This window comes from Xiphophorus couchianus, chromosome 20 (assembly GCF_001444195.1).
Source record: "Xiphophorus couchianus chromosome 20, X_couchianus-1.0, whole genome shotgun sequence".
NCBI classification, from domain to species: Eukaryota; Metazoa; Chordata; class Actinopteri; order Cyprinodontiformes; family Poeciliidae; genus Xiphophorus; species Xiphophorus couchianus.
This window is the reverse complement of record NC_040247.1, coordinates 8,840,686-8,857,283: the sequence shown is the minus strand read 5'-3', so window position 1 is coordinate 8,857,283 and position 16,598 is coordinate 8,840,686. Positions and strand designations below refer to the sequence as shown.

At 36.7% G+C, this 16,598-nt stretch overlaps 1 protein-coding gene across 1 annotated transcript in view; it reads left to right on the top strand.

Moving 5' to 3' along the window:
* Positions 1-218: 218 nt before the first annotated feature.
* The window catches only part of angpt4 (angiopoietin 4), a 73,295-nt gene continuing 56,915 nt past the window's right edge, over positions 219-16,598 (top strand). The window contains exons 1-2 of the mRNA XM_028004031.1: positions 219-334; positions 3,831-5,462. Coding sequence (XP_027859832.1) covers positions 5,064-5,462 — 399 coding nt within the window. The 5' untranslated portion in view covers positions 219-334; positions 3,831-5,063. The remainder of the gene's footprint in view (positions 335-3,830; positions 5,463-16,598) is intronic.

Sequence of the window (16,598 nt, the reverse complement as noted above, 5' to 3'; positions counted from 1 at the left end):
GTGGGTTATTTTTAGTCAGGTTTCAAATAAAGGTGCTTGGCTCTAACATACAGTTGATAGTTAGCTGTGTCCTCTTTTCCTTTTATACTGGTTGCCACGTTTGCGCATTGCCCTAACAACCAAAGCCATCTGGAGGTCTTGTTTTGTGCAACTTTGAGACTTTGGCTGCATACTATGTGGTCACGCCTTCCCACTTATATAACAGTTGAAGAAAGACAGCTAAAAGGCTGCATAAGGTGGCAGAAATCGGTTGCAGAATTATTTTGATGCTACAGGAAAATGACTGAAATCAGCTTGAACTAAACTTTTATTGGACTAAACCATCTCATGCAAGGTAGGATGTTTATGTTGCATGTTTTCTATTTATGTATTTTTCTTCTTTTAATTACGTTGTGTAATCAGGTCTTTATACGCAGCTTGTGTTATAGTGGTGAATGATAGTACAGTCAAATTGCCTCACTGCTTTAGCATTTTGGAACAGCTTATGTCAGGATAATGGGGATGTTAGATCTCAATGTTTTAGCATTATTACATGTATTCTGGTGTGCCTTTCTCCTGATATTATCACAAAGAAATATTTTCACAATTTCTGCAAGATTTAAACAGAAGTCTTTAACTTAGTATACTTTTTTAAAAATCAACATGGACTCACAAAGACAACATTATGACACAGAAGGGAACAAAAGTCAGTAAATATTTACAAAATTAGCTGGTGGCAACACATTTTCCTTTATTTTTACAACAATGTTACAACAGAAATTAATTTTGTATTCTTAAACAAATTCAGATGTTCTTCAAATATCATATCTGAGACTGGCACAATTTGTTAAATGTGTTTGTTTAAAAGTTTGGTTAAAGAACAATACAAACACATTTATTGTAATAATTTTTGTTGGTCAATATATATATTTCAGAAGTTTTCCGTATTTTTTTTTATTCTGCTTAACAAAAATATGTGTTATGTATTATATCATTTCAACTGTCAGAATAGACTTTGCACAGTGGATATTAGTGGAAAAAAACATAAGTCCTTTGTAACACTAACATCTGAGTTTAATCAAAAGTGCAGCACACCTAACACTGTGAGAAAAAGGTTGTGCATCTCTTTTTTGGTAGCTTGAGCCAGCTCAGTGTGGAATAAAAAACCCAAAGCAGAATTTGATTTGAAGGTTCACTTGCCACCAACCACCCAGCAGTCACCACAGAACCACTAATATATGCCTGTATTTGTAAGATTCTGTGAGCTGGGAATACATTTCTAAAATTTACTTCACATTTTAAGAATTGTGTTTCAAGTTTGTCAAAAGAGAGAAATGTTCAGTGTTAACATGAAATGTGGAACATCTCCAATGTCATCCTTTTTTTTCTCTTTGGGGATGTGTTGGATTCCACAGGCTGTATTCAAACTTGATCTACGTCTGAGCCAAATGTCTTTTTCTCCTTCTGAGATTTACCATCGGAAACCTTGAGACAGGAGATTCTCTTCTGTCCTCTCTCGTTGTGTTTGTCTGTAAGTTTTTAACTAAATCTCTCGTCTCTTGTTTCTCCATTTTTATTCTCGTACTAATCATACAGTGCCTCAATACTTTTGCCTGATTTCTGCAGTAATCCTTTTTGTATTGTTTAAATTGGAGAGGAATATTATTGCAGAATATCCTTTGAAATTTTAAAAAAAAGTAAATCATGAAGACCAAGTAAATCAAGACAAAACACTCGTGCAAAAATCTACTTTATTTTTTTCCACTGGCTTCACAAATTTGGTCAGTATATTTTCCCAGAATGAAAAATGTGTATCAACTGTAGGATTTTGGCTTGTTTTTCCAACACATGGCTTCATGCAGAAGATAAAACATTTATTCACAAGAAACAGAACACTTGCATTTGAAAAACTGGCACCAGATACCAAAATTTCCAGCCTTTGACAAAATATATTTATAACTAACAACAAGAGAGATGCAAGAATTCAGATAAAAAAGGCAGAGATTAAGTTTAGAAAGGAAAAGAAAAAAAGAACCATAGTTAAAATTAAATCCTGGATTAAGAAACATATCCTCATCTCCGTTGTCTGTTTCCCATGGGAGAAAGGTGAAAGGGCTGGTTCATGACATTGTTACTCCTGAAATAAAAATGAGATGACAAAGACCACCAACACTGAGAAATGATGAGGACAGCTATCTCAGAGCATGTCAATCAAGTCTTACCAACCATCTGACATTTCATTAACATTCACACAATGATAGCTAGGATTCTGATACAGCAACCTGTATCAGAATCATTGCTGAACAAACATTTATTACCAATTCTCGTAGTTGTATTAAGAGCTCAAATATGATCATGTTTGTGGATGTGAGTTCGTCTGAGACTCTTCCCAACAGAAGATCTCTGCTGGAGGGCTTGACTGACTTGGTGTAGATTGCAAACACCTGTCTGCAAACAGTCAGTCTTTGTCTGATGATCAGGCTTTTGTTGTTGGATCTTATGTTGATTTCCACACCAAGCCCACATCCTTCAGTTGTTCCTCTCCTGGTGACTCACCTGCTCCATGGTTGTCCATTTTAGTTCCTTTATCTCCAGCGGTTGCCTGCTCTCCAAATACTGTGTTATTTCATGTCCAGGATCTCAAATTTTCTGCTCTGGTTTTGGTCAAGTTTTCTCTTGCATGCCTCCACAACCTAAAGACAGGATCTTAATTTAGCCCCTTCTTGCTCGCTTCAACCCTGGAACAAAACTGCCGAACTACTGATGATGGAACAATATTTTTTGTCTTTTTGTAAATAAACCTTTTACCATATCCCTTCCCAAGTTTCCTTAGTGTATCTACGTGGGGGGTCAGGAAATGAAGCCCAAAAATACATTTAGCCAAATTGCAGAAGCATAATCTCATGTATGGTATATTAGAAAGTGTGAAAATAAAACCTTTAATAATATTTGTTCAGCAATGAAAAAAAAAGAAACTATGTACTAAACATTAAATCATCTGTACTACAGTTATCAGTGTAGGGTCACATTTATTCATCATTTTTAGAGGAATCTTCTTCAGAAAGTACCCGGAGTCCATGGTTCTCTCTTATGCTTCCATCTCTTCACCTCATCCCAAAGCTTAATTCTATCACTTAGACCTCTAATGGCCATAAAAGAAAGCTGATTTTGTGAATTTATCTATATATCTGGAGATGTGCGTCCCACGTGCATACACCATGTATTCTCTGGCGTTCTTTTGCTGTGTTAAGAAAAAGAACGCTCTGCACCCTGGACTCCCAGTCCAGCCCGTTCCCATGAGAATGATGTCTGTTTGGGGCAGAAGCCATCCACTGTGTAACCTTTCTGCTCACTCCCGAGGGACCAATTGACTAACATTAAGAGAGCGACCCAGTCCAGCAAAAATTAAGATGTATGCAGCAGCGGTAACAGTAGACTGAGGTCAGGTCGAGATGAAAATAAAATGGCATTTTGTCAAAATAAATAAGAGGAGAGGATTAGAAAAGCTTTTTATCTTCAACTCCTCTGTGACCAGAAGAGGATGATCCAGTAACAGAATCTCAAAACAGAAACATTCATTTTAGTCCTTTATAACTCTAATTCAAAATGTCACTACTGGCACATTTTTGGATTATATCTCCTTGTGAAAATCTATGAGAGTATCTTTTCTCTCATGGCCTTCATCAGATATTTTTCTGTATTTGTGTCATTTAATTTTTGCAGAACATTTTATCACCGCACAAATAAACTCTGTCAACCCGTATTGTCTCTTCACATGTAGAGCTTGGGTTTCATAAGGCTGGGACCGAGCCATCTATCTGGAACTAATCTTTGTATGTATTTCCATGCAGAGGGAAGCACAGCGGGACGGATGAGAAGCAGCGAGGAGATGCATCCTATGACAGAGATTTTTTCTTCTTTCACCTGAACTTTGACGACTACATGGTTCGTCATAGCTGCTGATCCCCCACGATGCCCCAGAGAACAGCTGTGTTGAGGACAAAAGCTCCAGCTTTGAGTCAGTGTGAATGACCATAGAAGGCCTTGGCATTTACTTCAGAAGTGAAAGATCAGACAGGAGAAAGATTACAGCAACTACAGTACCTCTTTTAGATCTGTTTCTCCTATCAATGACTCTGCCTTTCCTCTGTGTGTCAACAGTTAAGGCTCCAGTTCTTTGTATTATCGGCCTGTCTTTCTCTTTACTTTTCTCTCTGTCCTCTTTCTCAGTCTGTTAATCTCCCTCTTTTTTTCTGGCTCCTTCCCATTCCTTCTTCTCTTCCTTTCCTCTCGGCTTGCAAATTCGAGGGCACTCTAATAGACCTCCCTCACGTCCCCCATCGTTTCACTCCTCCCCCCTCCTCTCTCTCTTTTTCTCTCTCGCTCTCCGAGACACTCACTCCTTCCCCCTTTTCTTTTTTCAGCCGTTCCCAGATAAGAAGGGGGCAGAAGTAATTCTCTTCAGTCACTTCTAAAACTGCAGCCACCAGAGAAGAGTGGAAGTAAAATCCAGATATTTACCATTTATTAGGTTTTGTTTAGTTTGTGGATATTTGAATACTTAAGAGATTTTTTTAAATCTTGCATTTTTAAAATTTCATTTCTACTTAATTTTTCTTAGTTTTCTCATTATCTTCAGCTCCTGTTTTTCTTCCTGTTTGGATCTGAAAATTCAACTTTTGCTTTCATGAGAGCAGGAGACAAAACCTGAGGAACCTGATATCATTCAGATGGATGTATTCATCTGAGAGAAAACTGACCACAAGAAACCAAACTAAGATTCCTGTTGGAAAAGTAAACAGAGGTGGGCATCTGTACCACCATCCAGTGGGGGAGGAAATTAGCAACTACCTCCAAGATCAACAGGTGTCATTTTCTGCTGCTCTTTTGATCCGCAAGAGAAGACAAATCTTAAAACTGAAGAGACCATTGTGAAGGAAACAGAAAACCTGAACTCATGGCTTCACTGTTACATTCAGAGGCTTATGCAAGCTTCCTCCTAAGGTGAACTGGGGTCAAAGTGTGAACAATCTTGCCTTGACCCTGTTAAAGGAATAACGCTTTAAAATATTGAAAGCATTGTCATGAAAGGCCTGAATCTCAGCCGGTGGTTGCTGGTGCTGCTGCTGCTTTGGACCTGGTCCACAGTCAGTGATGGAGCTGGCGTTGGAGGCACAGAGCGAACGGGAGCTGGAAGAAGCCAGAGAAAAGGAGGAACTGGTGGTGGAGGAGGAGGAGGTGCAGAGAAGAGAAAGAGACTTCATCGCATCCAGCATGGTCAGTGTAGCTACACCTTCGTCCTTCCAGAGGTGGATGGATGTCAGAGCGGAGGGTCCATGTCGCAGGGTGAACATTACGGGGGTTCTCGTGGCGGGGCGAGTGTTGTGCAGAGAGACTCACCGCCCGTGGATGGCGAATGGTCGAATCAGAAACTGCAGCACCTGGAAAGCATAATGGAGAACAACACACTGTGGCTGCAAAAGGTAAGGGATGAACTCATTTTTCTTAAATGTATGCTATAAACTCATTGTTTACGACCGACTGAACTGTCAGAGAAAAGCATGCATGCTCTCTGGACAGATGTTTGTATCTTTCTAAGGGAGAGCAATGCTCATCAAAGATAAAAGGTAAAATTCTGTGCATGAATCCTGTCTCATTATATCACACATTATGCTGAATGCCAAAGATGGTACATCAGTGAGTGTATTACTCATTAAAAATGAAAAAGGTGTGAATTACAACATCCAGCTGAGTCTAGCCATGTCAGGGACCATTTAACACCGAGAAGTGAAACTGCCAAAAAAAAAAAAAAAGCTTTTTTGTGAAACTATTTGTCTTCGCTTCTCCACTCGGATCAAATGCATCTCTGTTTCTGTGATGGAGCAAATCTGGACTGAGGCAGTTGTGGATTTCTTGTGTGGTAATTTGTGGGTTATGGATCAAAGTTTTAAATTATGGTTCTAGATGACTGGCAGCTGGTTTCAATCAGGAGAAAAGCACTGTGTCCCCCTGCTGTTGATTCAGCAAACTATTATTCTTCCAAAAGTAACCTGTCTTATTTTCACTGGATTCTTGACTGCGCACTGTGCAATAAAAGTTGTGCAAAAGATAATTTCCCTCTAAGCCATTACTCAAAAAAGTCTCACATTGTTAAATAATTCAGATTTGAATCTCTAACAATCCGACTTCATGGCTGATTTTAAATTTTTTTCTACAATTTAAAATGCTGAGGTCTTCCAATACTCCACCTATGACGTACAGCCAATTCTTCTCATCTGCCACCTATGAATTTTATTGACAGGGAGTTATTTTTTAGGAGACCCCACAATCCCCTGCAATAAAGTCCAGATGAGCTATTGTGAAACAAGTTTTCTTGTTTCTAAGTGCAGAAGTGGATTAATTCACGCTCTTATAAATTATCTTTACTGTACGTGTCTGAAGCAAATAGTCACATAGTCCCTGTGTTTTAATCACCGACTATTTTCCAGTCTCCACATTTGCTGCTGCTTTACCTTAATTGCAAACAAAAGTCTTTAAACTGGTGCCCTATAGGAGTTATAGTGCTGTAAATGGTTGCAGTGCTATAACCATTAAACTATAAATGGTTATTTCATTTAATAAGGGAACACATCTATCCAAACTAGCCTAATCCAAGTACAAATATAATAATCTGCTTTGTTGAATTAATTTTGATTAATCACTCTCTTTCTAGAGATGAGTCCCTCAGCACTAGCTAAATGTACAATCAAAATATCTCTTAATCATTTAACTGTCATGATGACGCCAATGCACTCATGCAAATGAGTTCATCGGGTGCACTCATTTGCATGACAATTAAGTTGTCAAACATCCTGTTTGACAACATGCAGTTGACAAAAAGACCTTAAAAAGTATCGTGTCGTGACTGAGGAAATTTAATAGCTTCGGTGAAAACAAATCAATGACATCTATCAGTCTGGAAAGGGTTGCAAAGCCATTCCTGAGGTTTGGGACATCGGGGAACATTCAGTGAGAGCCAAAATCCACAAAAGGAGTACATATGGAACCATTGTGAACCTTCCCAGGATTGGTTAGCCTACAAAAGTTACTTCAAGAGTGGATCAATTTGAAGAACACAAAATAGATTAGGAAAAAATAGCATTTATGAAAGAATTACAAGATGAACACCAATAAGAACACAAAAGCCAATGTCACACTTGTCAGAAAGACAACATCTTGGTGACATTTTGAACGAAAGCCACCTTATGGGACTTTACCTATTAAACTGTTGTAGAGCATGGTCACAGTGAACTTGCTCCAGTGCTGGACATTTGACAGCCCATTCTTCCAAGGATTACTCTTTGTTTCAATTCTGGCCCCAGCATTGTCTCGTCCCTGTCATAATGTCTCCCACGAGAAACACTCATGCATACAGTTTGTCTGATGGGTGGTGAAGCGATTTTTTTTTTTCTTGAGCTGAAGAAGAATGAACAATTAATTTATGGCCTCAAACTGCTGTATTTTGTGTAACACAGCTGCTGCATGGAAATCTATACATTTCTTTCTTTCTTTCCTTCTTCCTTTCTGTATCATTCTGAAGAAAGAAATTACTTCAAAGTGTGGAGCAATGAGAAACAGACTAGTATATAAGAAATCTCCATCACTTATTTTCTATGGCTGATCTAGGCCACAAGGAATGGTTATATGTTTAAATGCTTCAATGTGGATGGAAGATTTGGACTCTGAAAAAATATGAAATATATATGTTGTGAAATAAACATGTTATTATGTTACAGCAGAAACTAGATTTATTGTGAGGTGGTAGAACTTTTAAGAAGTCTTAAGTAAATATATGTCAAAACATTTCCCCTGACAAAGCTGAGCTATTCAAGAGAAGGAGTGTGATGCAAGTTTTGCACACAATGGATGGCAGATAGACATTCAGTACATTGTGAAATGTTTGAAGGGTAGTGATGTAAATTCAACAATATTTTCACCCAAACGAATATGATCTGACCTGAAAGAGGTTGATTTTATCTAACAATTCTTACAACAAGCCACATTTAAAGTGATCTCGGTTTGGAGAATTATGTAAAGATTTTCATGGGAGAGTCAAGTGGAAGCTTTAAAATATCAGCAAAAATAAAATGTATTACATTGATATGACCTATATAAGTAATCAGTTTTATCTTTCATTCTTTTCCATTTATTTCTTGTTATTTCTGCCTGTGACGGCAGTTGGAGGGGATTAAACGGGATAAACAGACAGAAATCAGCACAGTGTGATATGTTTTTGGGTCGCATAATTTCTTGCCACAAATACACCTTAAATAAGTCACACTGAAGTACACTGTGACAGATCAAATGCCTGGACTTCAGCCAAGTCCACAGGAGTAATGGTGTTGACAGGAAAAAATTTGGAGTTGTCACATGCCATCAATGAGCATCCAGGAGCTTTCTGACCTTTTTTTCTTCCTGTGTAACTCTTTATGTGCAGAGCTGCACAGCTGGCTTCAGTATCATCAACTTCATTTGAGATCTGTGAGCAACCAGACACCGCAGCGAACAACTCGTCTTTGTTAATAGCAAAGCATATTTTGTAAAAGTTGCTTTTGTCAGAGTAGTTTAACGAGTGAATTGCTGTGTTTTTAACCATCCTCAAAAATGTAAAAACAGAGCAATCTTTTTCAGATTAGGTGCCAATGATTAGAATTTGCTTTAGCATGATAGGTAAGCTATGTCCTATCTAAACCTTTGACATCAAGGTTCTGTCTTTATCTGTACTTCAAAAGGATGTGATGCCATCTTACAAAGATGTAAAGAGTTCTCTGAAGTCTTAAAAAAAGGCTGTGGATGCCAAAGATTCATGGGATTGCTTCAAAAGATTCCCTAACTATCCAACTGAAATCATTTTACTGTAAAAAGTAGAGTTATCTTTGAAATTATAGAATATTTGCTGTCTTAGTGTTACAGCCAAAGAGTAAAACATTTAAAATATACTAGAATTAAAGTCAATCTCACCTTTGGGGTCAAATTGAACAACATATGACAAATTTTAAGTCTAAGAAAAGAAAACTTTCAACTAGATAATCCTCAAAAGACAAACCCAAAGGTCACAGTAGCCTGAGATCAGTTTTACCACAAATAAATAACTTGCCTTGTGGAATTTGACTCTGTCCTGTTTTCAAAGCACATTAGATTTATCACAAGACACAATTCCACAGTTGATGAACTTTTTGCTTTTCAAAATACCCTAAAATTGTTTACTTCCCCAGATTTCTCAACCCTTTTTTCACCTTTGAGACAGTGATTATTAGCCTTTGATTTATATTAGAAATATAACTCAAGTAATCACTAGACTTACACAAAAATATGTGCAGTATTCAAGCTTACTAAATTTAAGGCAAAGTGGACAGACAAACACACATCAAGCTCATAGATCTGTATTACCATCACACCTAAACATCGGCAGTGAAAACTGCAGTAAGCCCCCTCCTGCTGATTTGCAGGTTGAAATGATTTAGTTGCAGCAGGTGCTGTTGATCCATTAAATGAGATTAGCAAAAGGAAACATTTTTTAAAGGAATCTACAGGCGGGGAGCCCCCATTCATCATCATTAGAGTCGTTTAGGTGTTGCAGATGAGAGCGGCAGCATGAATAATGCTCCTGTTTCAGAACCATAATTCTTCTGAGTTAGAGAGATTTATTCAGCTGAAGGGCCTGAGCTTGCTGGCTGCACCTGTCATAGCTCATAGAAAGTTTACACCCACTGTTAATTATGTGATGAAGGAAAACTCTGCATCTTAAGTTATCACAACACACATGAAGTTTAAACAGTCTGATGCTCCATTTACTTAAGAAGGTTTTTAAATTGCTTAAACTTGTCATAAACAAGTTGTTTCATCAGGTGTCTTTATAAAGTGTTAACGTGTCAAATTAATGCCACAGTTAAGCCAAGTAAGTAGAAATCCTTATTCGAACACCTAAAACTATAGATCTTTCAACATTGAAAACGTATTATTATTGTTTTGTTAACTGTGTGAAGAAAAATTGAGATTCTCATTCTGGTTCTCACCTTCAACATTTATCTCCTTTCAGATACTTAGATTTTTCAACCTGCCTGTTGTTTGTTTGTAGTCTAAATTTTTCTTCTGATATTTTCATTCTATTTTCAAATGTTTCTGTAGGCAGGACGTATGTCTACAATATAATAACCATATATTTGGTGAAACTAAATGCAGAGTCTAAATAACCAAAACTACACATTTAGAGTTTTGACATTAACCCCTGTAAATTACCAAAACTATCATAAAAAAATCCTCCATTGCAAGGATACAACACTATTTACTGATCTCCTTTACCAACCCATAGCTGCTCATATTGAAATCATTAAAAAAAAAAAAAAAATGTTGTCCACAAATTATATCTGAACACAGTTCTTTAAACTCAGATGTGAAAGCTTATCTCAATCCCTGGGATTTTCTCAGGAATGTTATCTGGCTCAAGCCTTACAATTCAGTCACCCTCTGCCCATACTGTTCTTGTTTGTGGCACCTTAATGGGAAAGGGAGCTACCAAGTGCTATCAGAGCAGGAGCATACATCTCTACCTTCAAGACTCCTCTCTTCAAAGAGCACCTTATCTTCTACTATCTTCTAACAACCCTAATCTGTCTGACTCATAGTTTCTTTACACTTTCTTACATGTTCTACTTGGTATGTAAAGTAAATGGATGTAAAGCATACAGAGAGAGTCTTTTTTTTGAAGTTGGGTTGTGTGAGGTACATACAGTAGAGGAGCCACAATTATCTCAGTTTAGAACATTTTGACTGACGTACCAAGTTCTGGCTGATTTCAAGCAACTGTTTTAAAAGTCTTTTAACTGCAAATGTTTAAATCCGCTGGATAAAACATGATAAACATTGGCAACTTTGCGAGGGAATATTATAAAGATTGTTGCTGTTTTGTCAGAAGAACATTTTCTATGTGAATATGATAAAGTATAAAATTGTCAGATATGAATATTTTCTGTTATCTCGAAGGGCCAAAGTCGCTTAAATTAGGAGATAGATTAGGAGATCCAGATAAAAAATAAAAACGTACTGATAACTTCACAGAAACTCATAAAGAATTAAATGTAAAACCATCTGGTCTACTACTTTAAGCTAAAAGGTACTTGGAACTGGACTAATTAAGTTTACCCTGAATTTATTATACTCAAAACACTTCAATCTTGAAATTTTACACAATTAAAATTTTACACAATTTTATAGTAAAGTAAAATGTTAATCTTAAACAAAACTATAATAATCAATAATTTTCTTGTTGTCATCTTGTTGACATCTTGCTTGAGGTAATGATGCAATCACTTCAACCCTAATTCTGCAATGCCCCAGGTCTCCAGATACATTCCCACAATTCCTGAGCTAAACAAGACAAACATTTGTCAAAAAATAACATGCAGATATTCTGTCTAAACCTTTAGTGTATCAAAACTATGTCCACATCTTTGTATTATATTTAAATCCAACCTTTTTCAAGTGCAGATACGTTTGTGTAGCATACAGAATATTTGCCATTCCAAGTCCATATACAAATTGTTGTTAAAGCAAAGTGAAAATACTAACAGGTTACTTGGTATTTCCAGCAAATCACATGCACAGATGTTCATCTACCTTTAGGTAAGACCTAAGTGTAAACTCACCCAGATAATCAGATTGTGCAGCAAGCTGTGGTAGGAGAAAAATAATAACTTCACATTTAGATTCTGAGCAATTCTCATTTCGGGAAAGCAGGAGTTGGAAACGGTTGTATTCATTTTCTTCATTTTTTTTGACCGAATGTATATTTTTCCATCTGTTGGTGCTGTTCTGCCTCATTCACATTAAATACTTTCTAAAGCATCTGAGGTCTGCATCTTTGCAGCTGAAGGAAATAAAAAGGAAACTTCCATGAACCACTTTTTTTTTTTTACAGTGGCTTGATGCCATTGTAAAATGTGATTCCATTTGCAACATTACATGGGTTAAGATACATTCCAGTGTAAATGGAGTGTATAAAATTCTCATTATTCCTTCTGCCCACCCCTGCTGATTTCCTCATTGTGGTAGCTGAAGGAGGGATTCTGCTACTCTCTGGAAAGATTTTAATCTCTCAGAGTGCTTCGCTGGATTAAACCACTGAGATTTTACCAGCACTTTTAACAAGGCGTGCAGGAGTGTGCTTGTGTGTCCGTGTTGGGGCGATGTGTATACAAGTGTCTGTGTGTGAGCATGAATGTGAGCTGGGATGTAATTACCACCCACACTGTTAAATCTCAGGGGAGACGTGGATCAGATCCAGAGCTGATGTCTGCAGCATCCCAACAGGAGACAGAGGGCGACCTTTCACCTTTGGCATTTAGTCAGGGTCAGTCTATGAGTAGATAATTGTGTCTTTCTACAGAACATCTTCACCATCTAAACATACTTTTAATGCAATTTAGATCAAAGATAAAAGTTGTTGTCTTCTTTGCTTTGCTTTGCTGACTTTAGCATTGTTTCTCTTCCTCTCCTATAGTTTGGTTACATTTCCTACACAAATATTAATCCCCATGAATGTTAGCCAAAGTATCAGTGTCTTTTAAGTAGCCGTTAATCACTCATATTTAAATTTTTTTTTGCCTGTATTTACTCTGTAAAGACTTTAATTTCCGTTCTAATGGAAGCCAGGCCACGGCGACATTGAAAATGGTATTAAAACAATAAATACAAGTAACACAAACCAGAAACAGAAACTCAGTGTCACTGTAAAAAAGCATACAAATAAAGCTGGGAGTTTGAACTTTATTTCTTCTAAGTCTTAATAAGCATTTATCACTGTTAGAGATATGTTTATGTCCATAATCAGTAGATTTTTCTTTTTTTTTAGATTTCCCACCTTCAGCAATATTTCAGTGTCCAATTCTCCCATGTTCATATGCAAACAAACTATATTTATTATCTGGTAAAAAAACTTTGACTTTCTGATTTTAAGGAGTATAAACATTTTGAAGGGATGTGGATGGAAGTTAATAAGTATTAATAAAATTGTCTATGTTTATAATGCGAAACAACTGTTGGAGTTACATTGAGAAGTATAATGGTTTTACAATTCAAAATCTGGTTTGTTTCCAACTTTTCCCGTCACATCTAGTTACCTCTGAGCAAGGCACTCAAGCACTGTTTGCATGCTGCTCTGCATGTCTGTGAGTGTTGGGTGAATGTGGCTCTAATTTAAAGGACTTTGAGTGATTGTTAGGAATAGAAAACAACTATATACATTCAGTCCATTTACCCTTTTCTGCATACAACCTTTCATGATATAAATTAAATTAGTATTCAAAGGTTCTGCTGAATATAAAAATGTGAACTTATTTTTTGTTTACAATTTACACACAGAAACAGTACAAAGATGAATTATAACAAAAATGTAGTGAATTGTTATAAATTGTGAAAAAAATTAAACCAAACAAACCAGAAAACAAATCTGATCAAATAATTAAACCAAACAGATTCTCCATTTTAAGCATCAACTTTTGTTAATGGTTAACAATAAAAAGTTGAATAACATATCTTAATTAATGAAACAAATATTTTCAAAATTGCCCTGCGACAGACTGGCGACCTGTCCAGGGTGTGACCCACCTCTCGAACGAAATGTTTGCTGGAGATAGGCACCAGGACCCCTCCCAGCCCTACTAGGAACACGGATGTACAGAAAATGGATGGATGGGATATTTTCAAAATCACGGTTGCATTAAAATTACTTGTAGCAACTAGGTAACTAGCTACAACATCTGGAAAGATAAGAAATTGGAAAATCCTTCCAGTAATATAACTAATGTCAATATGTATCATCCAACTCTATAGGCTTATAAACACTGCACACTAAAACATTTTGCATTATTAAAAATAAAGATTCACACAGGCTCACAATGCAAACTGTAGACCAAAGATTTAGTTAAAATACTAAAACAGCACTAGAAACTAAAGAGTCACAGCTGTCTCATGTCTAAGTCAGGGCTCCAGTGGAGTAATCCTGATTTGTTCCAACTTATTTTAGTATTTTTGTTTCTCATGTGAACACCCGTGGCATGTGCTTTCTCTCAGGGCTCAGGAAATCACAAATCAAAGATTTAAGCCAGGGTCAAAGTTTTTGTCTGGCTGAAACTAGATGGAGATGACTGTGGCATTAGTGAAGTTGCTTCGCACTGCTTTTAAGCTTTAAAGTAAAAACAAACAGTAAGAGGGCGAAAAGTGCTGAACTCTACAGCAAGCTCAGGAAGGAAAACAGAAGTAGTATCATTAGTTACGTTTTCCACTAAAAGTAATGCTTCCTGCTAAAATAAACTTGATCAATTGCGACTTACTTATAAAGACTACGAAACCTCATGAACATTACCTTTACGGTTGTATTAATAAACAAAGGTGCCTCTGTCTTGTTTTTTTTTAGATAATTAAAGTAATTTGCATATTATCTCTAACCTCAGCAGTAAAAGGCAATGTGTCTCCGTCAGCTCTTACCACTCAATCTCTTTCTGGCTTCACTGGTCTCTGTGGTCTCTGCAGCAGTTTGTGGTTTTTAAGACAGACTGCCTGTAAACAGCAGTAAGTGAGGTAGTTAACAGGGGGGCTGTTTAGTTTTCTGCCAAATGACTGACTTCAAATGGACCTGTGCCTGAGAGACTGAAAGAGGGAAACAGGAAAGTCACTGTGGTTGGATCACAGCCTGGCTATCAACCGAGGCCGCTCTGATACAGTGCTTTGATGTGGTCAGGGGTTGTGCTTACGATAACCCTCTCTGAAGAGAGTGAGACAAAGGAGGAAAGTCTGAAGGAATAAGATGAAAAATGTGTTTTAGGGTTTTTATTCACATCACAGGGTGCTTATCATAAGTTGTGTTCTTTGGCTGGAGCTTGACATTTGTCCTGACGCATACAGTAACATTTAAAAAGAACTACATATACAAATTGTGATTATGTGTCAGGTTAAAAATATTTTCAGACGACATAAAGCTGACTGAGGAAGCAAACTTTGATTATTGTTTGAGTGATTCAATATGAGATGAACTTGAAATTAATCAGTATGACAGGCAAATTTATTGCAAGTTAATCTTTTGTTTAACTCATTAACTCATTTTATCAGAATAAATATTTTGCACACTAATTAACCAACTTAATTTCAGTAGCGGTATATATTTTAGATTTCAATATGAACTTTAATTTAAAAAACTATGATACGTTAATGGAAGAAAAATAACCTGATCAGGTTGTTTCATTTTGTATGTTATTAAACAATTTATCAGTGATCTACAAATTACAATTCACTTGTATATAAACCATTAAGATCAAAGATTTACATGCACTGTACAAAGACCTAACTTTTTTTCTTATTGTCTAATATTAAGTCAAGCTAATCTTTCCCGCTTGTTAAATGACTTAGGATTATCGAAGCTGTTTCTTTTTACGAAATGCCAGACAGAAATGCCAAGATTATTTTCTTACTTGCTTCAGATGAAAAGTTAACACACCCTTCTTTAGTAGTTTGTATAATTAGATTTCAACTTTATGACCTAAGTCAAACATTTTTGGGTTTTCTTCCACAAGCTTCTCATAACAGCTTGCTAGAGTTCTGGCCCTTTCCACATGACAGAGCTGGTGTAATTAAGTCAAATTTGTAGCCCAGTTTGCTTGCACACACCTTTCAGCCCTCAGCATAAATTAGCAATGAGGCTTTTTGACGACCACTCTAAAACATTGACCTCTGCAATAAACTTGGCTGTAGATCATGGTCATTTGAACAAGTCATTTGTTCTAAGAATCTCAGTGTTCTTTCTCACTTTTGTATTGAGACACTGCTTCAGTATATATATAACCTTCATTATTCATGTCTTTGCTTTATTCTCTACAAACAGTGGTCAGAGTCACGTACAGTAATGTCCCAATAGACTGATACGATATAACTGTGTATCTAAATAGACTACGGCATGCAGTTTTGTTGTGCTTATGCAGATCATAATTTCATAAATTCAACTCGCTAAAGTTGTGTAAATAAATGAATCATTTATATTTTTCCTATCTATACAATAAACAGGTGACATAAAATGCAAGGAATATGGAAAAAGTTATTTTTTACTTTAAAATACACTGTCATAATTCAACATCCACACACTACAGTAATGTTACCAAGGATTATCAGGTGTTTCCATATTTTTCAAGCTTGCTAAGCCTTTGCAGGCTCAACTGAGGTTAATCAGGCCCTTTGCTTGAGCCCCAGCAGCTATTTGCAGATCTGCCCCTTCAACCAGAGCTCACATTTTCTTATCAGTGTCTGCACTATCTCAAGTAACTCTCCCCTTTTCTCTTGTACCACCACTGCTCTGCAAAGCAGCTGGTCAACAAAGTCAACACTTGCATGCCTATTCAAAAACACATTCATAGCATCCAGCTCCTGTTTTTCTACTTTATTTTACTAGAGTTTTGGTATTCAAACGCACTTGTCCAAACCATGACATACAGTACTTTAATATTTTAGACCACAGCAAAACATCAGTTCTGGATAAAGCTTAAAACTTATGAAACCTAAAGGAAATTGTAGATACTTCCTTACGTTAACTTTCA